This window comes from Entelurus aequoreus, linkage group LG20 (genome assembly GCF_033978785.1).
Source record: "Entelurus aequoreus isolate RoL-2023_Sb linkage group LG20, RoL_Eaeq_v1.1, whole genome shotgun sequence".
Lineage (NCBI taxonomy): Eukaryota > Metazoa > Chordata > Actinopteri > Syngnathiformes > Syngnathidae > Entelurus > Entelurus aequoreus.
In genome coordinates this window covers 39314418-39339153 of record NC_084750.1, presented here as the reverse complement: position 1 = coordinate 39339153, position 24736 = coordinate 39314418, and the positions used below count along the sequence as shown (strand labels likewise).

Here is a 24736-nt window from a genome sequence, read left to right as displayed (position 1 = left end):
GTATACTCCGGAGCGACTTTTAGTCCGAAAATTACGGTAATCCGTTATTACGTTTGCAATTTAGCGTGGCTTACTAAGTAGCCACATTGAACCGCTATTGTTTACAATTGTTTAAAGCAGCAGCACTAAAAGTATTAACATATTATAAAAGTAGTCCTGAGTTCAATCCCGGGCTCTGCATCTTTCTGTGTGGAGTTTGCATGTTCTCCCCGTGACTGCGTGGGTTCCCTCCGGGTACTCTGGCTTCCTCCCACCTCCAAAGACATGCACCTGGGGATAAGTTGATTGGCAACACTAAATTGGCCCTAGTGTGTGAATGTTGTCTGTCTATATGTGTTGGCCCTGCGATGAGTTGGCGACTTGTCCAGGGTGTACCCCGCCTTCCGCCCGAATGCAGCTGAGATAGGCTCCAGCACCCCCCGCGACCCCAAAAGGGACAAGCGGTAAAAAATGGATGGATGGATGGAAAATAAAAAATATTTTATTGTCAATATACACATGCATACGTCCAGGATTTAGCATTGTAGAGAGAGACTCTGTATATGTTTCAGTTCAGTTTCAGTTTATTTCAAACATGCATAAAATACAATGTAATGCATCACATATTTCCAGTTGTTTCATTACAGCGTGTCTGAAAAGGAGTAGGAAGAAGCAGAGTTTATTTAATCCTACCCCTTTTCATATCATATCAATTTTATCCCATTTCCGTGTTCTCTGTTTGTAACAGAACACTGAAAAAATAAATGATATACCATAGCTAAGTAAACAAATATTAAATAGGTAAATCATTATCTAAAAAAAAAAGGTTCAAGATGTTCATAATTCTTGTTTTTTGTACTTTGTGAACACCTGTAGTTTGAACAGTGTCTTAAACTGTGCTTAATCCATTCCATAATTGAATTCCACATACGGATAGGCTAAAGGTCTTAAGTGTTGTACGCGCATACAAATAAATGTAAATTTGTTTTTCCTTTAGGTTAAATTTCTCCTCTTTTGTTGAGAAGAATTGTTGAACATTCTTGGGCAGCAAGTTATAGTTTGCTTAGTACTAGTGTTGTCTCGATACCAATATTTTGGTACCGGTACCAAAATTTTTTTCGATTTGACTTTTTGATACTTTTCTAAATAAAGGGAACCACAAAGAAATTGCATTATTGGCTTTTTTTTTTTTTTTAAATGTTACGGTACATTAAACATATGTTTCTTATTGCAATCAAAGGACAATTTTGGCCTTAAAATTAAATGGTGAACATACTAGACAACTTTTTTTTAGTTGTAAGTAAGCAAACAAAGGCTCCTAATTTGTCTGCAGACATATGCAATAACATACAAGACAAGCTGTAAAAATGGATTATTAATCCACTTGTTCGTTTGCTGTTAATATCTGATTATTTTCCGTTTCAACATGTTCTATCTACGCTTCTGTTCAAATGTAATGATCATTTATTCTTCTGTTTTTTGGATACTTTACATTAGTTTAGGCTGATACCACAAATGAAGGTATCGATCCGATACGAAGTAGTTACAGGATCATACATTGGACATGTTCAAAGTCCTCATATGTCCTTGGACATATTTCCTGAGTTTATCAACATAATATGAATTTTAGCTATTCCTCGTCCTGCAGGGATGATACTTGTAAGAAACTTGCTTTATTCGTCGCCATGAAGGCGAGGATTAGTGATTTAGAAGTAGCTAAAACACTGCAGACTCCGGATGGATGTTAACTGCTAGTCATGTCTTAAAGCACCTTTCCTGAGGGCGTTACAGTGTTCTAGCTTCACCTTTATCGTCAGTTTTTAACCAAAATGCGTCCATTCTCCCTTTTCTGTCTACGCACCATGTCTGCTTGTGAGTACTCCCTGTTTGTGCGCTGCCAAACACGCAGGAATGTCATGACGTGACGGCGCGGCGTCATGCTGGTGAAAAAAAAATATGTATAAAATTGGTAACCGGTACATTTTAAACAGAGTATTGTATCGGTTTTGATTCATTAGTACCGCGATACTATACTAGTATCGGTATATCGTACAACTCTACTTTATACATAATTTTAACTGTTTGCAAATGCACCAAGTTGTTGAATTTCAATATTTATATTCAATTAAATTCAGATTCAATTATGTTCTCTTTATCCAACGATGTGTATTATTGTAATCGATTTTTCGTAACACCGTTAGTGAATAAAGTGCATATTTGTAGTTGTTGCCCCATATTTCTGCACAATAACTCAGATATGATAACACTAGTGAGCAGTAGAGAATATGGAGTGGTGGGGGCGGGGGCGGGGGTTGATGTGTGTGTGTGTGTGTGGGAGGGGGGGGGGGGGTTTGGTGATAGCGGGGGTGTATAATGTAGCCCGGAAGAGTTAGGGATGCATGGGATTCTGGGTATTTGTTCTGTTGTGTTTATGTTCTGCTACGGTGCGGATGTTCTCCCGAAATGTGTTTGTCATTCTTGTTTGGTGTGGGTTCACGGTGTGGCGCATATTAGTAAGAGTGTTAAAGTTGTTTATACGCCACCCTCAGTGTGACCTGTATGGCTGTCGACCAAGTATGAATTGCAGTCACTCATGTGTGTCTGCAGAAGCCTCATACAACATGTGACTGGGCTGGCACGCTGTTTGTACAGGTTGTAGAGGGCGCTAAAGGCAGTGCCATCACGGCACGCCCTTAATATTGCTGTTGGGGTGAAAATCAGCGGACATTCGAGGAAATAGTTGCCCTGAAATTCGGGAGTCTCCCGGAATAATCGTGAGGGTTGGCAAGTATGACGCTGTCAAGCGCCATTCATATAAAACTCGCGGGCCGCACTAACATTACATTTTCATATTAAGGTGCGGGCCGTGGGTCTGAGACCCCTGGTTTATACATAGCACAAAGCAAAAAAAAACTTTGTATGCAGTATTTCATTTTAAATTTCAAAAGAGTTTTGTGGCTCCCATTGTTTTCTTTAATTTGTGAAACGGGTCAAAATGGCTCTTTGAGTGGTAAAGGTTGCCGACCCCTGGTCTAGGCAATCTGCCAAAAAAAATCATATTGTTTTTCAACTGCTCTGCTTTACACCCTTCTTCCTCATCTCCGTTATGACAGGGAAGTACCATATTTCATCTTTCATGCTGAGCCTCCATCAGTTTTACCCACAAAACAAATTGTGATGGTCTCTTTTCTCTCATCTTGTTTGTGCAGGCTTTTATTCTTTTTCCTCTCTGTTATGTTTATGGTGAGTACATGATGAAATGATCCTCTACATACTGGTGTATTCCTTGGAACGACTAATCCATTTAGATGTGTGACACTTACTAGTTTTCTCATGCACAATGGACTATTTTTTTCCTGCACAGTCAGAACACAAATAGTAGCTTACTTGCAGCTATGATGGCGTACATGTTTAAAGTGCAGTATGCTGCCCAGTTTCCAAGAGGAAAAAATAACTTTTATATTTATTCCCTTCTCATAGGCTGGCCTATTTTTGCTATGTAAAGGCTGCGGGCTACTGGATAGAGACCGGCAGGGATTGTATAGTGAGGAACAGATTGTTTGTCTATTGTCTGTGGCCCTCTTATGTTAAGTAATTGGGTTAGTCTGGTTGTCTACCCCAGGCCTGCTGCGCCATGTGGCTTATTATCTTGTTAAATTTGGGGGTGGGGGGTAGGTGTACTCATATTTGGTCGTTAATTATAGTAGTAGGAAATACTTTAAATGTTTAATTGAAATTGTCACATTACCATCCTGTGTTTTGGCTAATTATAATTGTGATATAAATGTAATCATTAATTAAACTTGAACATTTTAAGTATCAGCATTTTTAACCTTTAACCATTTTGAAATGTTTCTATTAGGGATGTAACGATAAACGATATTAATGATAACTGCGGTAAAACTTCTGACAGTTAGTATTACCGTTTTAAATTAAAATTATCGAAAAACCGTGATTGATAACTTTAATAAACTCAGACTGACTGGTGGTAGCTTAAATGCTAACATGAAAACAATTAAACAACATACCCTAATCTAAGTTTAGATTACTATCTGAGCAACTAAGATATTCAATTGTGTACATTGAACCTACAGGCTGTGCTCTCTTAGACAGAGTGATCGATATATATACTCAGAAGAATATGACAGAATGTTTTTTTTCCAACTTTATTAACAAAGACAAAGCTGTCTACAACAGAAAGTGTACTTGAAGCAAAGTGAACACTCAATTCGCCTATATCAATATCAATCAATCAATGTTTATTTATATAGCCCTAAAGCACAAGTGTCTCAAAGGGCTGCACAAGCCACAACGACATCCTCGGTACAGAGCCCACATAAGGGCAAGGAAAACTCACCCCAGTGGGACGTCGATGTGAATGACTATGAGAAACCTTGGAGAGGAGCCCGATATTGAACTCAGGACTACTCAGGACCTTCGTATTGTGAGGCAAATGCACTAACCCCTGTTCCGCCGTGCTGCCCTAGTAATAATTCAATTTAAAAGCAAGTACATTGCCCAAGAGAACTGGTTTCTCGATCTTTTAAAATGTACTTTTCTGCCAAGAAATTATGTCAATTTATTATATATTGTTTTAGTGAAGTGAACATAATTATATGTATATAGCGCTTTTCTCTAGAGACTCAAAGCGATTTATATAGTGAAACTCATTATCTAAGTTGCATTTAAACCAGTGTGGGTGGGGATGAGAGAAGCCACACAGACGATACCTTCTTACTTTAAGTTCTTTCTTGAATTCGTCTTTATCAGAGTGTTGGGACTTAGAACTTTCTTTTGTCATACCCTGCATGACAGGCTACTGTTGCCTTTTTCCTGTTTCTTGGTCTATTTCCTGTTTCTTGGTCTTTTTCCTGCACGTTGCCTCTGTGTCTGCATCCTGGGGGTCCAACCCTAACAGATTATGACATCGTTGTGACATCTAGAGATGTCCGATAATATCGAACTGACGATATTATCGGCTGATAAATGCTTTAAAATGTGATATCGGAAATTATCGATATCGGTTTCAAAAAGTAAAATGTATGACTTTTTAAAACGCAGCTGTACGGAGTGGTACACGAACGTAGGGAGAAGTACAGAGCGCCAATAAACATTAATGGCACTGCGTTTGTGTGCCAGCCCTATCACTTAATGACTACGACATTTCACACACACAAGTGAATGCAAGGCATACTTGGTCAACAGCCATACAGGTCACACTGAGGGTAGCCGTATAAACAACTTTAACACTGTTACAAATATGCGCCACACTGTGAACCCACACCAAACAAGAATGACAAACACATTTCGGGAGAACATCCGCACCGTAACACAACATAAACACAACAGAACAAATACCCAGAACCCCTTGCAGCACTAACTCTTGCGGGACGCTACAATATACACCCCCCGCTACCCCTACCCCCCACCTCAACCCCGCCCACCTCAACCTTGTCATGCTCTCTCAGGGAGAGCATGTCCCAAATTCCAAGCTGCTGTTTTGAGGCATGTTAAAAAAAATAATGCACTTGTGACTTCAATAATAAATATGGCTGTGCCATGTTGGCATTTTTTTCCATAATTTGAGTTGATTTATTTTGGAAAACCTTGTTACATTGTTTAATGCATCCAGCGGGGCATCACAACAAAATTAGGCACAATAATGTTTTTGATAATCAAAGTATTTTTTTTGGTGGTCGAGTTTTTGGTACATCACTTGTCAATAGTGCGCAAATAATAGGCTATATATATGAATTCATACTGCAACGACCAGCTGGTGTTAATGTTTAATGTTTGTGTGGTTTGGATTTGATGTCAGCTTTTCCATTGTTTGCAAACACATTGTCCGTGCTTGAAAGGTGATTGGTGGAGAATGAGGAAGTGTTGTTGTGTGTCTGGGTAAGCAATGACTCGCAAAGACTAAAGTGTTTGCACTGGAGATAAAACCTGTTGGAATTGTGCCGTTTGTTATGATGAGATTGGAAATAAAAGTAAAAAATTGCGTCTTTGTGTGATATCTTTTGTGAGCTACAGTTCACTAAATAACTTTAATTTGTTTTCAAGTTAAAAAAGTATTTTTATTTTCAAAGTGTGGTGGTAAATGTCGTGGTGGCGCGCCACATTCAATTACATTAAGGGGTATTTACAAAATTCTTCGACATTACACATGTGGATTTCTACTATTTATGCTGCTTGTCTGCAACAGTCAGTATGTGTCCATGCACTACATTAGTCCGATTTCTCAAATAGTTGGGCTCTAAATAAGCCTTCAACAACCTATGAAAACACCTAAATCCGACCGTGTTCGTTTTTTGTAAAATTGGACTAACACACCTGGATTATGCGATTGAAAACCAGATCTCTCAACCGCCAGAGGGGACCCTTTGTATTGCACATGCGCTAGTGTCATCGGGTGGGATACAACCCGGAAGCAAATGCCATTCAATAAAAATGTAGGCAACAATTGTAATGAAGAGTAGAATGTTTATTTGCTTCACCAATTAAAATAACATACTATTTTAAAGTGTATCAATTGGAGAAAAAAGAAACAGCTTTGTTTAAGAAGGCAGCGAAGGAAATTTAGAATGCTGACTTAATTCGGACTCCCAAACGAAATACGAATGAGGTGAAAGAGAATGAAGCAGGTATATTACAAGGCAAATAATAAAGCGTACATAAGCCTCTTCACACTGCATTTGTGCGCTCCAAACTGATTAGCAATAACTCTGTATTCCGCACAATTGGCAAGATAGTCCAGAACAATAGCAACTCTCATATGGAACAGATGAGAGCTGCACCACAAACGGTATTTTCCTTCGGATTTAAAACTCCTTCCATCAATCCACAGAGCCTTATGAATGACCTTGGAAATCAGAATCAGAATCAGAAGAGTTTTATTGCCATTGTTTGAGAACGGGTTCACAAACTAGCAATTTTGCTTGGCGCAATTGTTCAACATAAAACACATATAACAGAATAGAATAACATGAACTGTAACTGAGCTATCAAATCTTGTTATTGTTCATGTGTCTGATGGCCGAGGGGAAAAAAATGTTCAGGTGGCAGGAGGTGTGGGTCTGGATGGACCGTAGTCTCCTGCCTGAGGGGTGAGGGGAGAATAGTTTGTGTCCAGGGTGAGAAGAGTCAGCTGTGATCCGACCCACACGCCTCCTGGTCCTGGAGGAGAACAGGTCCTGGAGCGGTGAGAGTTTGCAGCCAATCACCTTCTCAGTAGCACATACCATGCGCTGCAGTCGATGCTTGTCCCGGACAGTCCGAGACAAGCATCGACTGCAGTGATGAAGGAGGTGAGGATGGACTCAATGATGGCTGAGTAGAACTGCACCAGCATCTCGGTCAGCACCTTCAGTTTTTTCAGTTGCCGCAGGAAGTACATCCTCTGCTGGGCCTTCTTGATGAGGGAGCTGATGGTCGGCTCCCACTTGAGGTCCTGGGTGATTGTGGTGCCCAAGAAACGGATGGAGTCCACAATGGAGACGGGGGTGGGAGAGTCAATCAGGGTGAGGTGGGATGGTGGGGATTTGACCTTCCTGAAGTCCAAGATCATCGCCACTGTTTTCTGGGCGTTCAGGTCCAGGTTGTTGAGGCTGCACCAGGACGCCAGCCGGTCCACCTCTCTCCTGTAGGCGGACTTGTCACCATCTGAGATGAGCCCGATGAGAGTAGTGTCATCCGCAAACTTGAGCAGCTTTACCGACTGGTGACTGGAGGTGCAGCAGTTTGTTTACAGGGAGAAGAGCCAGGGGGAAAGTACACAGCCCTGAGGAGTACCAGTTTTCGTGGTTCGACTGTCCGAGACAATCTTCCCCAGCCGCACGTGCTGTTTTCTGTCCGTCAGGAAGTCACTGATCCAACTGCAGAGGGAGTTGGGCACGCTGAGCTGGTAGAGATTGTCTCGTAGCAGTCCAGGGAGGATGGTGTTGAAGCCAGAGCTGAAGTCCACAAATAGGATCCTGGCGTAGGTTCCTGGGGAGTCCAGATGCTCCAGTTCGTAAGTGCCCTTAATCCTCTCCACACGCCTGCAGAGTCATTCGAGCTGAACTGTTCCTGTAGACGTTTAGAGTACACATATTTAGCTATTTTTTAACAAGGAACCCAGATTTCCCTCGCCCGGACGCGGGTCACCGGGGCCCCCCTCTGGAGCCAGGCCCGGAGGTGGGGCACGATGGCGAGCGCCTGGTGGCCGGGCCTGTCCCCATGGGGCCCGGCCGGGCACAGCCCGGAGAGGCAACGTGGGTCCCCCCTCCAATGGGCTCAGCACCCATAGCAGGGGTCATAGAGGTCGGGTGCGAAGTGAGCTGGGCGGCGGCCGAAGGCAGGGCACTTGGCGGTCCGATCCTCGGCTACAGAATCTAGCTCTTGGGACGTGGAACGTCACCTCGCTGGGGGAAAGGAGCCTGAGCTAGTGCGCGAGGTGGAGAAGTTCCGGCTAGACATAGTCGGACTCACTTCGACGCACAGCAAGGGCTCTGGAACCAGTTCTCTCGAGAGGGGCTGGACTCTCTTCCACTCTGGCGTTGCCGGCAGTGAGAGGCGACGGGCTGGGGTGGCAATTCTTGTTGCCCCCCGGCTCAGAGCCTGCATGTTGGAGTTCAACCCGGTGGACGAGAGGGTAGCTTCCCTCCGCCTTCGGGTGGGGGAACGGGTCCTGACTGTGGTTTGCGCTTACGCGCCAAGCCGCAGCTCAGAGTACCCACCCTTTTTGGATTCGCTCGAGGGAGTACTTGAGAGTGCTCCCCCGGGTGATTCCCTCGTTCTACTGGGGGACTTCAACGCTCACGTTGGCAGCGACAGTGAAACCTGGAGAGGCGTGATTGGGAAGAATGGCCGCCCGGATGTGAACCCGAGCGGTGTTTTGTTATTGGACTTTTGTGCCCGTCACAGATTGTCCATAACGAACACCATGTTCAAACATAAGGGTGTCCATATGTGCACTTGGCACCAGGAAACCCTAGGCCGCAGTTCCATGATCGACCTTGTAGTTGTGTCGTCGGATTTGCGGCCTCATGTTTTGGACACTCGGGTGAAGAGAGGGGCGGAGCTTTCTACCGATCACCACCTGGTGGTGAGTTGGCTGCGATGGTGGGGGAGGATGCCGGACAGACCTGGCAGGCCCAAACGCATTGTGAGGGTTTGCTGGGAACGTCTGGCAGAGTCTCCTGTCAGAGAGAGTTTCAATTCCCACCTCCGGAAGAACTTTGAACATGTCACGAGGGAGGTGCTGGACATTGAGTCTGAATGGACCATGTTCCGTGCCTCTATTGTCGAGGCGGCTGATTGGAGCTGTGGCCGCAAGGTGGTTGGTGCCTGTTGTGGCGGTAATCCTAGAACCCGTTGGTGGACACCGGCGGTGAGGGATGCCGTCAAGCTGAAGAAGGAGTCCTATTGGGTTCTTTTGGCTCATAGGACTCCTGAGGCAGCGGACAGGTACCGACAGGCCAAGCGGTGTGCGGTTTCAGCGGTCACAGAGGCAAAAACTCGGACATGGGAGGAGTTCGGGGAAGCCATGGAAAACGACTTCCGGAAGGCTTCGAAGCGATTCTGGACCACCATCCGCCGCCTCAGGAAGGGGAAGCAGTGCACTATCAACACCGTGTATGGTGAGGATGGTGTTCTGCTGACCTCGACTACGGATGTTGTGGATCGGTGGAGGGAATACTTCGAAGACCTCCTCAATCCCACCGACACGTCTTCCTATGAGGAAGCAGTGCCTGGGGAATCTGTGGTGGGCTCTCCTATTTCTGGGGCTGAGGTTGCTGAGGTAGTTAAAAAGCTCCTCCAAACCGCCCGGAGTTCCTTAAGGCTCTGGATGCTGTGGGGCTGTCTTGGTTGACAAGACTCTGCAGCATCGCGTGGACATCGGGGGCGGTACCTCTGGATTGGCAGACCGGGGTGGTGGTTCCTCTCTTTAAGAAGGGGAACCGGAGGGTGTGTTCTAACTATCGTGGGATCACACTCCTCAGCCTTCCCGGTAAGGTCTATTCTGGTGTGCTGGAGAGGAGGCTACGCCGGATAGTCGAACCTCGGATTCAGGAGGAACAGTGTGGTTTTCGTCCTGGTCGTGGAACTGTGGACCAGCTCTATACTCTCGGCAGGGTCCTTGAGGGTGCATGGGAGTTTGCCCAACCAGTCTACATGTGTTTTGTGGACTTGGAGGCATTCGACCGTGTCCCTCGGAAAGTCCTGTGCGGAGTGCTCAGAGAGTATGGGGTATCGGACCGTCTGATTGTGGCGGTCCGCTCCCTGTATGATCAGTGCCAGAGTTTGGTCCGCATTGCCGGCAGTAAGTCGGACACGTTTCCAGTGAGGGTTGGACTCCGCCAAGAATTTCTAGGCGCAGTCAAGGCGTTGAGGGGATCTGGTTTGGTGGCTGCAGGATTAGGTCTCTGCTTTTTGCAGATGATGTGGTCCTGATGGCTTCATCTGGCCAGGATCTTCAGCTCTCGCTGGATCGGTTCGCAGCTGAGTGTGAAGCGACTGGGATGAGAATCAGCACCTCCCAGTCCGAGTCCATGGTTCTCGCCCGGAAAAGGGTGGAGTGCCATCTCCGGGTTGCGGAGGAGACCCTGCCCCAAGTGGAGGAGTTCAAGTACCTTGGAGTCTTGTTCACGAGTGGGGGAAGAGTGGATCGTGAGATCGACAGGCGGATCGGTGCGGCGTCTTCAGTAATGCGGACGCTGTATCGATCCGTTGTGGTGAAGAAGGAGCTGAGCCGGAAGGCAAAGCTCTCAATTTACCGGTCGATCTACGTTCCCATCCTCACCTATGGTCATGAGCTTTGGGTTATGACCGAAAGGACAATATCACGGGTACAAGCGGCCAAAATGAGTTTCCTCCGCCGGGTGGCGGGGCTCTCCCTTAGAGATAGGGTGAGAAGCTCTGCCATCCAGGGGGAGCTCAAAGTAAAGCCGCTGCTCCTCTACATCGAGAGGAGCCAGTTGAGGTGGTTCGGGCATCTGGTCAGGATGCCACCCGAACGCCTCCCTAGGGAGGTGTTTAGGGCACGTCCGACCGGTAGGAGGCCACGGGGAAGACCCAGGACACGTTGGGAAGACTATGTCTCCCGGCTGGCCTGGGAACGCCTCGGGATCCCCCGGGAAGAGCTGGACGAAGTGGCTGGGGAGAGGGAAGTCTGGGTTTCCCTGCTTAGGCTGCTGCCCCCGCGACCCGACCTCGGATAAGCGGAAGAAGATGGATGGATGGATGGATTTTTAGCTTTCTCCACTTCCCTGTTGAAGTGGTACTTCGCTTCTCTGTAGGTACTCCGGTCCCCGCTCCTCCACGGAGTCTCCTTTTTCTTGTGCAGCTGTCGGAGCTTGGGTGTGAACCAGGGCTAGTCGTTATAACAAGCCCTGGTTTGCGTTGGAATGATGCGCGCCTCATTGAACTGTATGTATGAGGTCACAGTGTCCGTATACCCGTCCAGATTGTCCGTGGCCGCTCCAATTGCCTCCCAGTCTGTCGTCTCCAAACATGCGCGCAGCTCCCCCACAGCCTCAGTGGTGTAACACTTAATGGTCCTCATAACAGGTTTACCCAGTTTCAGTCTCTGTCTGTATGAAGGGATTAAGTGCACCATCATGTGATCTGATAGTCCAAGATCAGCGCGCGGGACTGCATGGTATGCCTTGCTTATTGTAGTGTAACAGTGATGTATTAACATTCGAAAGTTTTGTTTACATCATTCTCTATCCATAAATTCCTTAGAAAAAAAATCCCAATACATTCTTGGTAGTAGCGTCATGTTCGTAGCGCAATCTAAGATAATTTCTTGACGCTGTCTGCTATTTAACATCAGCATAGCCATCAGAGACTTTGTATTTCTAATCTGTGTCAATATTACAGGGGACATCACAACAGAGCGAGGCTGCCAACTTGTTAGGTGCCACAGGCGCCTAGTGTGACGTCTTAAGTCAACCGGAAAATAAATACTTTTATCAATGTTAAAAGGAAATGAGTGCCCCCCAGTGTACAATAGGCACATGTGTATTACCCACAGTCATATTTGTGTGCATGGACACTGGGACTTCACATGTAGGTGTGAAAATACAGAAAACCTAACTATTTGGGAAATCAGACTAATTTAGTGCATTGAAATGTAATGACTGTGTCCGTCGCGTAACATGTCCGTGGTTGGGGCGAGGAGGCGTAGTTGGGGGCGTGGTTAAGAGGGGAGGAGTATATTTACAGCTAGAATTCACCAAGTCAAGTATTTCATATATATATATATATAAGAAATTCAGAATTCAGTGAATTCTAGCTATATATATATATATATATATATATATATATATATATATATATATATATATATATATATATATATATATATATATATATATGTATATATATATATATATATATATATATATATATATAGATATATATATATATGTATATATATATATATATATATATATATATATATATATATAGATATATAAATAAAAGAAATACTTGAATTTCAGTGTTCATTTATTTACACATATACACACACAACACTCATCTACTCATTGTTGTACTTGAAAGTGCAATGCTTTGCAGCCAGAAGCACAGCCTTATATACTAAATATAAATACACAGTAATGAAAACACCAGTTGTTCTACTAACTGTACTGTGCTTGCTGCTTACTTACTAAAAAAACCCAACAACACTTACCTTTCACTATTTGAGTAGCCTTTGTTTTGCCATTTGCGTACTGGCGAGCGATTTCTGAATCTGGGAACATATCCTTCATGGATTTGTTGAAGACATCTGCAAATGAGAACGGGATGTTGCTTCCAGTTATCAGCATAGCCATCTTTGTCTCGGCATATGTTACACCCTCGGGTCTCCATTTAGCGAGGTGGCCCATAATACTGGGCTGTGCTACGCTGCTGCCGCTTTGTGCTTCGCTGACCGTTCATGAGTGAGTATATCCGTTCGGCCACCGTGTTCAATGGAGAAGTCTGTTCTACAAAATTTACAGGCAGCATACCCCTTCCCCTTCGAACTGTCGTGGATAAACTGAAATTCTTGTTTCCATTCGTTTTGGAACTTACAAGCGCATTTCTTCATCTTACTCATCGTCGGCGTCGCCATGGCTGTATCTTCCTCGTTCTTCTGCTTCGTCTACTTGTTGTGTGCGCAGTTGTGCACTCTCTAAAAGCCGTAGATGTCATAAGTGATTGGGCAGGCACGCTGTTTATATCGTGGGAAAGCGGACGTGAAAACAGGCTGTCCTCACTCAGGTCCGCATGGAGCTGGATGGGGCGTGGCCTCCAGCTCTGGCTGAAAATCGGGAGAGGCGTTGAATTTCGGGAGTCTCCCGGAAAATTTGGGAGGGTTGGCAAGTATGATAGTGCCATTTTTGGTTTGAATGAGTAGTTATCTTCTTGCTGCTTCATTGTGACACTTATGCCTCGCTGTTGTCCCCCTGCGGCACCCAGCATCTATCAGCGAAGCGATAGGACTGCATACAGAGCAACCCTCATGTGAATGGTTTCATCAAGCCATTTGGATGATGTTTGGCAGGCCAAGTTAAAAGCTTTGCTGGGCCGCATGTGGCCCGTGGGCCACAAGTTGAATGGATGTGGTATATATAAACCGGTACAATTTTTTTGGGGAAAATGTATGTCAAAAACACAATACTACAAAACGTAGGACATACTAAAACCAAGGTACCATTTTATATTGTTGTTGAATCATTTTAGCTTGACCGTGTTCTGCCTTACAGATATTAGGACACATTTCTGGAGACGAGCATTGCAACGAGGTACTCGCATGAGTGTGTTTCTATGCGTGAACAAAAACTGCATGGCCCGTAAACATGCTCTTTCATAACAAAAGGGACCAATAGCAGAATGATGCCTGTCGTTTATCCGTGTGTAACCATGCTAACCGCAAGCAGAGGACTCGTCTTACGAACACGTCACTTGGGTTGGTGTACCCGACTCTTTCTAGATTAGGTGAATGCAGCCTCAAGTGTTCCTACAGGTGAACAGTCTTTCCAGGAGCCTTTAAATATGTGTTGACCTGCAGCACTGCTGCAGCTGCATTGAAGTAGCTGTTGCCACTGGTTACAAGCTAGTGGTGCTCTGAGTGGGCGAGAAAGTACTGTAGGTTTAAACGGAACCGTTGTTATGTAATGCAATTGTGTCGGAACATTTACTTCCTTTGAATTCACTGAATTTTTGTCAAAACAACTACGGCACCTGGAAGGTTGACCATAATCCGTTCTGAGAAACTTGTCAACCTCTAAATTTGTCACCAATAAATAATATATTTTATTTGTTACGCACTTTTCTTTTTAATTAATCTTAAACTGCTGCAGTACAAAACAATATTTAAAATAATTGATTGATTGATTGAGACTTTTATTAGTAGGTTGCACAGTGAAGTACATATTCCGTACAATTGACCACTAAATGGTAACACCCGAATAAGTTTTTCAACTTGTTTAAGTCGGGGTCCACTTAAATTGATTCATGATACAGATATATACTATCATATATACTATCATCATAATCCAGTCATCACACAAGATAATCACATTGAATTATTTACATTATTTACAATCAGGGGTGTGGAGGGGGGCATGGGGGGGGAGATATGGACATCAAGTAGTGGACATAGAGAGAGAGAGAGAGAGAGAGAGATCAGAAGGCATAAGAAAAAGAAAAAGTATCTGCATTTGATTGTTTACATTTGATTATTAGCAATCCGGGGAGGGTGTTAGTTTAGGGTTGTAGCTGCCTGGAGGTGAACTTTTATTGCGGTTTTGAAGGAGGATAGAGATGCCCTTTCTTTTATACCTGTTGGGAGCGCATTCCACATTGATGTGGCATAGAAAGAGAATGAGTTAAGACCTTTGTTAGTTCGGAATCTGGGTTTAACGTGGTTAGTGGAGCACCCCCTGGTGTTGTGGTTATGGCGGTCATTTACGTTAAGGAAGTAGTTTGACATGTACTTCGGTATCAGGGAGGTGTAGCGGATTTTATAGACTAGGCTCAGTGCAAGTTGTTTAACTCTGTCCTCCACCTTGAGCCAGCCCACTTTAGAGAAGTGGGTAGGAGTGAGGTGGGATCTGGGGTGGAGGTCTAGAAGTAACCTGACTAGCTTGTTCTGAGATGTTTGGAGTTTAGATTTGAGGGTTTTGGAGGTGCTAGGGTACCAGGAGGTGCATGCATAATCGAAAAAGGGTTGAACGAGAGTTCCCGCCAGAATCCTCAAGGTGCTTTTGTTGACCAGAGAGGAAATTCTGTAGAGAAATCTCGTTCGTTGGTTAACCTTTTTGATTACCTTGGTTGCCATTTTGTCACAGGAAAGGTTAGCCTCTAGAATGGAACCTAGGTAGGTGACCTCATCTTTCCTGGTGATGACACTGTCACCTACTTTTATGGTGAAGTCATTGACTCTCTTAAGTTTGATGTGGGACCCAAACAGGATGGATTCTGTTTTACCCAAGTGGATGGATAGCTTGTTGTCAGCGAGCCAGGTGCAAGTTCTACAGAGCTCAGCACTTAGCTTAGCCGTTAAAACAGATAAAATACTAAAACCAAAACTATCAGTGAAGCCTAAGAAACGCAAAACATGCAAATTAGTGGGTTTTTTATCAGTGTTTGTTTATTTTAGTTATTAAGAAAAGGTTCAATTAATCGTGATTTAGATTTTAGCCAAAAACACCTAGCCTTAATAAGGCCTCTCCTACTCCCTAAAAAGTAATTTTCTGGAGTTTTCTGCTCAGTATAGAAATTAAAAAATCTATGTATTTGCTTTGTCTTAAACTAGTGGTGTCAATTTTTTTTAAATCAGATTAATGGCATGTTCGAATTTTGGATTCATCATGATTAATCACAGGTTACTACATGCTTGCATAACTTAAATTCATTTTTAAAAAAGACACCAATATTTGGACACATGCATTTTTATTATCAGAATGGCATACATTAACATTTTTTTTAAATGTTTTGCTTGAATACACATCATTTATGTGTTCAAAACTCAGTTGGAGACTGCTCACTCATCTTGTATGCAATGATGCCATCACTGTCTGTACACAACCCACGCGCTGTTTTTCAGGTAACGGTTGAGGTTAGGCTGGGCGCTATGGCCTTTTATTAATATCTCGATATTTTTAGGCCATGTCACGATACATGATATATATCTCGATATTTTGCCTTAGCCTGAATTAACACTTGATGCATATAATCACACCAGTATGATAATTCTATGTGTCTACATTAGGGCTGCAACTAACGATAAATTTGATAATCGATTAATCTGTCGATTATTACTTCGATTAATCGATTAATAATCGGATAAAAGAGACAAACTACATTTCTATCCTTTCCAGTATTTTATTGGAAAAAAACAGCATACTGGCACCGTTTCTCAGCTGTTTGTACATGTTGCAGTTTATAAATAAAGGTTTATTTAAAAAAAAAAAAAAAAAAAAAAAAATTTTTTTAAAAGCCTCTGCGCATGCGCATAGCATAGATCCAACGAATCGATGACTAAATTAATCGGCAACTATTTTTATAATCGATTTAATCGATGAGTTGTTGCAGCCCTAGTCTACATTAAAACATTATTGTTCATACTGCATTAATATATGCTAATTTTAAACTTTCATGCATAGAGGGAAATCACAACTAAGTCAATTTACCAAAACTGTATTTATTAAACAGTTATTTAGCAGTGGCACAAACATTCATGAAATTTCAAAACAGAAAGTGCAAGATTGTCAGAGACATTTCAAAACAAGCTTTTAGTGCATTTCTGTGCATGATGTCACTAAGATGACTTATCTAAACAACACTAAATTAAAGTGCACTTTTTGTACAGAACGCCACTACTATAGTTTAAAACAAAAAAAGTGCACTTTTGTGCATGATGTCACACAATATATTTCAATAACTATCAAATAAAAATTAGCTGCATAATAGGAAATCAAATAGTGTACGTCCTTCGCTATATAGTAGGTTCCTGTGGATGTTATCGCCTTCTGTTGTTGACAATTCTTTTCATACGGTGTTGATGTGGAAATGGTTGCTTTGGCATTTTGTTGGGTGTGGCACCAAACGGAGATGTTGACATGCAGAGTTTCAAGCACTTATCACGCTTTAGCAGGTGACTTTTCAAATGACGCTACACATTAGCAGTGGTGCTACTTTTTGTAGCAACGCTTTTGCCGCATACTTGACATATTACGGTTGTCTAATCGACATATTGCCGCTTGAAGCCAAACAACCCCCAGACGATGGACCCCGTGCTGTTTTTGTTGGGAATTAATTCTTCCTTCATTTGTTACCAGATTCTCATCTTCTCTCTCTTGTATTACCACTCGCACCACTCCGCTAGCACTACAGCTAACTTTATCCATGCCGCTACCTCTCTGCTCCGTGAGACGTTGCACGCGCGACAATATGTCACGTATGTAAGAAGGTGCGCTTGTTTTACGTCTCTGTGAGAAGGAGAGACAGATAGAGTGAGAAACGCCTGTAGTGTAATGCAGCTAAAAGCAACTGCGTGAGAACGTATACTCGAATATCACGATATAGCCATTTTCTATATCGCACAGAGGACAAACCCGCGATATATCGAGTACTGTATATTCAATATATCGCCAGCCCTAGTTGAGGTCAAAAACCAGTACAGTCAAAATAAATTGCTTGAATAATCTGTGCATATACATGATTAATGCGGTAATTTTTTGTCATAATCACATGAGTTAACTCGTTATTTTTGACAGCCCCACTTTAACATAAAATTCTGTAGGTGACTAACTTAAAAGGTTTGAAAAATTTGTTTACTTTATCATGCTGCGGCGCCTCTCCTAAAGTGTTCCCTTGTGAGCTCATGCACAAAAACAGTTTTAACTTTTGTTCTGACTTTAGAGTCAAGTTTTTTTTTATCTGCGAATGGTAGTAATTGTCAAGGGCGTGATACTCTACAGCAGTGCTTCTCAATTATTTTTCTGCTATGCCCCCGCCGTAAAAAGAAAACACTTTGCGCCACCTCACTCCGCCATGACTATAAAATACCGTACCATCATTTGTCTGTAAAATTGTTATAAGTACACCTCTGCATAACATTGTATCTTATTAACATTAAAGAAACAAAAAAAGACAAAATGAAATATAACAGAGAATAACTTTATTAACATTGTTTTGTTCAGTCTGTATCAGAAAATATATAAAGTGCATCAATTTGCCTGAAATTAAAAAAAAAAAATCTTTATTTAAACTAAACATTTTTAGTTGACATAAACCTTTTGATACTGAAAAAAAACATTTACTCAAATAATAAATCTAAATTGATCAACATTAACCCATGAGCATAAATAATATGAAACATTTTAACCTACAAAACAAAGATTGATACTTCAACCTACAAAACAAAATGAAAAACCATTTGTACTGATTTTTTTTTTTTTTTTTAAATCAAAATGAGGAAATCAGGATTATTGCTACAATTAGCACGTTTTGCACAGCTTTTCAAAGCGGGGTTTGAAGCATGATACTGCATGATACTGATCAAGCATGGTTCCTGGGGTCACACTTGCCTTCCACGGCATCGCACCATTCTTCATAAAATGTCAAAAGCAAAGGAAGAAAGTACAATCATTAAAAACCTAGCCAATGTATCCATGTCTTTACTAGCTGACTGCTCATAGTGTCTGAAGTCAGAAGTAGGAAATACATTTTCTAAGGGATGTGGTAATTGTAGAAACTTCCTCAGGGACTTTGTGAATCTAGAGCAGGCAACTGGAGGGTAAAGTAGTTCCAATTTGTGCCGAGCTGCTGGTATGAAGAAGCAGTAGTTAGTAAATGCCATGAAGGCTCATCATTGACCTCATTGTCATTAGCAGCCCATGCTGGAAATAGCATAGCTCATTAACCAGCAGATCATTAAGCAGTTTTTCCAAACCTAAAGCAAAACCTGTGTTGCTCATGTTTTAAATACATTTTACCTTGTCTTATAGGGACCAGTGGCGTCTTCAAGGGGGGCTCTTCAGAGGTAAGAGTTGAATAATTGTCTCAAGGAACTATACATCCATTTTATATATGAGTTTATATATCATTCCATCTAGTAGGTGCCATTTGTTTTTTGTAACTCTCCCAAAATAAACTTCAGTATTTGTCTTTTTTTTCCAACTCTAGATCTGATGTCACACATTGAATGGGGGTTTAACGAAATAACAAATAACGAATGATACGAAATACTTTCAATATGATTATAAAAAAAATTAAAACATTACCCAATAAAGATCCGTATGACACATTTTTGTTGACGAAAAACAATCTAACTTCAAACATTAGAAGCAATGTGTAGGAGTGTTTTGTTTCACAAAGTAAGAATAAAAACTACCGGTAATTCAAACTAATTTACCAATCACACTCGTTATTCTCGTTATTTCTTAAACCTAAATGATCAATATATTTTTTTGTGCAAAATAATTGCCTCCCGCTGTCGCCTGCATTCGCCACACCTAGTGTGTGTGTGTGACAATCATTGGTACTTTAACTTATATTGTGATCACGACAAACCGTTGTCGTCTCACACGACGTGTTCCCGACATCTACAAAGCAATTACCTACCGGCTTCCACCTACTGATATGGTATGGTATAACATGGGTTACTCTGCCGAGCTCGAGACCGCACAGACACTCAACAACGGCACATTATTTGCAGATTATAATTACTGGTTTGCAAAAAATATTTTTAACCCAAATAGGTGAAACTGCATAATCTCTCACGGCACACTAGTGTGCCGCGGCACAGTGGTTGAAAAACACTGCTCTACGGGGGGTGGGAAAAAAATACTTTTAGAATAAATATCAACATCTGTCACAATTAAGAAGGTCCTACGTTTGTTTCTCGGGCTCTGGGTCTTTCTGTGTGGAGTTTGCATGTTCTCCCAGTGACTGCGTGGGTCCCTCCCACCTCAAAAGACATGCACCTAGGGATAGCTTGATTGGCAACACGAAAGCCCAATCCCCCCAACCCCCACCCTACTTGTTAGCCCTATCCCTACATTTTGCGCATTCCCGTGAAGGTAGTAGTGTCCCAATGACTCTTTGCATGCAGGAGTAGTGGGCATAACGCAAAGTAAGGGGTATGAATCTAGCCCTTCAAAGTGAGGGATTTCAGATGCTGACTTGCTCATTTAGGGCCAGAGAAAAATGCACAATTTCTGCACAAGTTATATAATATATTACATGTTAGTTTGTAATGTTAGCCATCTAGCAACGCATGCTAATGTTAGGCTAAAATACTTAAATACTAAAACTTTAAAGCCTGCAAATATGAAAATATTACCGTTATCGGGGCGGCATGGCGTAGTGGGTAGAGCGGTCGTGCCAGAAACCTGAGGGTTGCAGGTTCGCTCCCTGCCTCTTGACATCCTAATCGCTTCCGTTGTGTCCTTGGGCAGGACACTTCACCCTTGCCCCCAGTGCCGCTCACACTGGTGAATGAATGATGAATGATAGGTGGTGGTCGGAGGGGCCGTAGGTGCAAACTGGCAGCATACGCTTCCATCAGTCTACCCCAGGGCAGCTGTGGCTATGAAAGTAGCTTAACTCCACCAGGTGTGAATGAATGATGGGCTCTCACTTCTCTGTGAAGCGCTTTGAGTGTCTAGAAAAGCGCTATATAAATCTAATCCATTATTACATACCTTCAAAATTTTCACAAGGAACAACAGTCGTAGCTTCTTCGTGTAGTTCTTCATTTATTCATCAACCGAAGCATGATGACGGTAAAAGAAAAAGAAAAAATGTGATCTTTCTTTAACAGACATCTGTCCTGCTTAACTTTAAACAGTATAAATTACATCAATAAAGTACTGTCTGTCTGTCTGTCTCTGTCTGTCTCTGTCTGTCTGTGTCTGTCTGTTTACAGCTTTATAGTCATTGCACTTTAATCACAATGAAAACTACTTTGACAAAAAGAAACGAGAGGTGAGCTATTTGTTTTTGTGTATAATTAGCAACGTTTAAATGTTTTTTTCAAATCACGTGTTTAGTGGTAAATTATTATCAATAGAAGCATAATAAAATAACTTATAAAAATATTAAGAGTTGAAGAAAATATTATTTGACTCTTTGCTGAGCAGTGTTGATATTAACGGCGTTGTTTTTTTCAGTAACAAGTGATCTAACTAATTACTGTTCCCATCGTTGAAACGCCTTTGCCAATACTAAGAATTAGGGGTGTGGGAAAAAATCGATTCAAATTCGAATCGCGATTCTCACGTTGTGCGATTCAGAATCGATTCTCATTTTTAAAAAATCGATGGGAATAAGCGGTAGAAAATGGATGGATTTAAAAATATATATATATATTTATATATATATATATATTTTTTTAATTAATCAATCCAACAAAAAAATACACAGCAATACCATAACAATGCAATCCAATTCCAAAAGCAAACCCGACCGAGCAACACTCAGAACTGCAATAAACGGAGCAATTGAGAGGAGACACAAACACGACACAGAACAAACCAAAAGTAGTGTAACAAAAATGAATATTATCAACAACAGTATCAATATTAGTTACAATTTCAACATAGCAGTGATTAAAAATCCTTCATTGACATTATCATTAGACATTTATAAATAAAATAAAAAAGAACAATAGTGTCACAGTGGCTTACACTTGCATCACATCTCATAAGCTTGACAACACACTGTGTCCAATATTTTCACAAAGATAAAATAAGTCATATTTTTGGTTCATTTAATAGTTAAAACAAATTTACATTATTGCAATCAGTTGATAAAACATTGTCCTTTACAATTATAAAAGCTTTTTACAAAAATCTACTACTCTGCTTGCATGTCAGCAGACTGGGGTAGATCCTGCTGAAATCCTATGTATTGAATGAATAGAGAATCCTTTTGAATCTTGGCAAAAATCTTAGCCACACGATTATCAAATGTGATAGGAAAATTAATTCATACTGACCATTGATTGAGACTTTTATTAGTAGGTTGCACAGTGAAGTACATATTCCGTACAATTGACCACTAAATGGTAACACCCGAATAAGTTTTTCAACTTGTTTAAGTCGGTGTCCACTTAAATTGATTCATGATACAAACTGGCTTCATGGAAGGTCGACAAACTTCAGACAATACAAGGAAATTGTTTGTTATTTACTATGCCAGAAGTCTCCCTTATCCCACAGCAGTATATACTGTTGATGCGGAGAAGGCATTCGACCGCATAAACTGGTCATTTATGTTTTGCACATTACGCAAATTTGGATTTGGAGATTATTTTATACAATGGATTAAAGGCCTACTGAAACCCACTACTACCGACCACGCAGTCTGATAGTTTATATATCAATGATGAAATCTTAACATTATAACACATGCCAATACGGCCGGGTTAACTTATAAAGTGACATTTTAAATTTGCCGCTAAACTTCCGGTTCGAAACGCCTCTGCGGATGACGTATGCGCGTGACGTAGCCCGGCGAACACGGGTATGCCTTCCACATTGAAGCCGATAGGAAAAAGCTCTGTTTTCATTTCATAATTCCACAGTATTCTGGACATCTGTGTTCGTGAATCTGTTTCAATCATGTTCATTGCATTATGGAGAAGGAAGCCAAGCAAGCAAAGAAGAAAGTTGTCGGTGCGAAATGGACGTATTTTTCGAACGTAGTCAGCCACAACAGTACACAGCCGGCGCTTCTTTGTTTACATTCCCGAAAGATGCAGTCAAGATGGAAGAACTCGGATAACAGAGACTCTAACCAGGAGGACTTTTGATTTGGATACACAGACGCCTGTAGAGAACTGGGACAACACAGACTCTTACCAGGATTACTTTGATTTGGATGACAAAGACGCAGACGTGCTACTGTGAGTATGCAGCTTTGGCTTTTTTTTGCGTATGTACGTAACTTTTTTAAAATATATAAGCTTTATGAACCTTGGGTTAGGTGAACGGTCTTTTGGGCTGAGTGATTGTGTGTGTTGATCATGTGTTTGAATTGTATTGGCGTGTTCTATGGAGCTAGGAGCTAGCAGAGGAGCTAGGAGCTAGCATAACACGTACCGTACCGTAAGTGCGCGTCACGTACGTAACTTTTTAAAAATATATAAGCTTTATGAACCTTGGGTTAGGTGAACGGTCTTTTGGGCTGAGTGATTGTGTGTGTTGATCAGGTGTTTGAATTGTATTGGCGTGTTCTATGGAGCTAGGAGCTAGCAGAGGAGCTAGGAGCTAGCATAACAAACACGCAGGTGTTATTATGCAGGATTAATTTGTGGCATATTAAATATAAGCCTGGTTGTGTTGTGGCTAATAGAGTATATATATGTCTTGTGTTTATTTACTGTTGTAGTCATTCCCAGCTGAATATCAGGTACCGTGAGTATGCAGCCTTGGCTGCTAAACATTCGATAACTTGACCGTATGTGCGCGTCACGTACGTAACTTTTTAAAAATATATAAGCTTTATGAACCTTGGGTTAGGTAAACTGTCTTTTGGGCTGAGTGATTGTGTGTGTTGATCAGGTGTTTGAATTGTATTGGCGTGTTCTATGGAGCTAGGAGCTAGCAGAGGAGCTAGGAGCTAGCATAACAAACACGCAGGTGTTTTTATGCAGGATTAATTTGTGGCATATTAAATATAAGCCTGGTTGTGTTGTGGCTAATAGAGTATATATATGTCTTGTGTTTATTTACTGTTGTAGTCATTCCCAGCTGAATATCAGGTCACCCTCGGCTCTCACAGCATCTTCCCTATCTGAATAGCTTCAACTCCCCACTAGTCCTTCACTTGCACTTTACTCATCCACAAATCTTTCATCCTCGCTCAAATTAATGGGGAAATTGTCGCTTTCTCGGTCCGAATCTCTCTCACTTCATGCGGCCATCATTGTAAACAATAGGGAACTTTGCGTATATGTTCAACTGACTACGTCACGCTACTTCCGGTAGGTGCAAGCCTTTTTTTTATCAGATACCAAAAGTTGCAATCTTTATCGTCGTTGTTCTATACTAAATCCTTTCAGCAAAAATATGGCAATATCGCGAAATGATCAAGTATGACACATAGAATAGATCTGCTATCCCCGTTTAAATAAAAAAAATTCATTTCAGTAGGCCTTTAAGATGCTTTATACAAAGCCCATGGCATCAGTCAAAACTAATAATCATATTTCAGAACCTTTTTCGTTAAAAAGAGGAGTAAAACAGGGATGTCCTGCATCTGGATTATTATTTAATTTGGTTATTGAACCCTTAGCTGCAAAAATAAGAAGTGAAAATAATATTCATGGTATAACAATTGGCTCTCAGTGTAATAAGCTATCGATGTATTGTGACGACATAATTCTCTACCTGTCACATGTTAACTCCTCTCTTCACTATATCAATAATGTCATCACTGAATATGGCTGTTTATCAGGGTATAAAGTCCATTGGGACAAATGTGAAATATTACCACTTAAACACTGCAAGAAATCACAAGTTCAGAACTCCAAAATTAAATGGAAAGAGGCAGAAATCATATATCTAGGACTACACATTACACCAAACCTTTATACAAGCAGAGATCTAAATCTTAAACATTTAAAAAATAAGATAGAATCCAAAATGGAATGCTGGTCACGTCTCCAAATATCACTTTGGGGTCGGGTGAACATAGTAAAAATGAGTATACTGCCAGCAGATAATTATATACTGAAAATGATGCCTGTCCTAATTAATAAAAGTTGGTTTAA

At 41.7% G+C, this 24736-nt stretch overlaps 1 protein-coding gene across 3 annotated transcripts in view; it reads left to right on the top strand.

Moving 5' to 3' along the window:
- LOC133636266 (phosphatidylinositol 4-phosphate 5-kinase type-1 alpha-like) overlaps positions 1-24736 on the top strand; it is a 110769-nt gene that overhangs the window by 11139 nt on the left and 74894 nt on the right. For 2 of the 3 annotated variants that reach the window (XR_009822202.1, XM_062030105.1), the window contains exon 2: positions 18966-19000. Coding sequence is in view for 1 of the 3 variants with exons in the window: in XM_062030105.1 (XP_061886089.1) it covers positions 18966-19000 (35 nt within the window). In the remaining 2 variants the exon portion in view is untranslated. Of the gene's footprint in view, positions 1-7708; positions 7991-18965; positions 19001-24736 lie in introns of those variants that run through there. The other variant, XM_062030106.1, reaches the window with a different exon arrangement.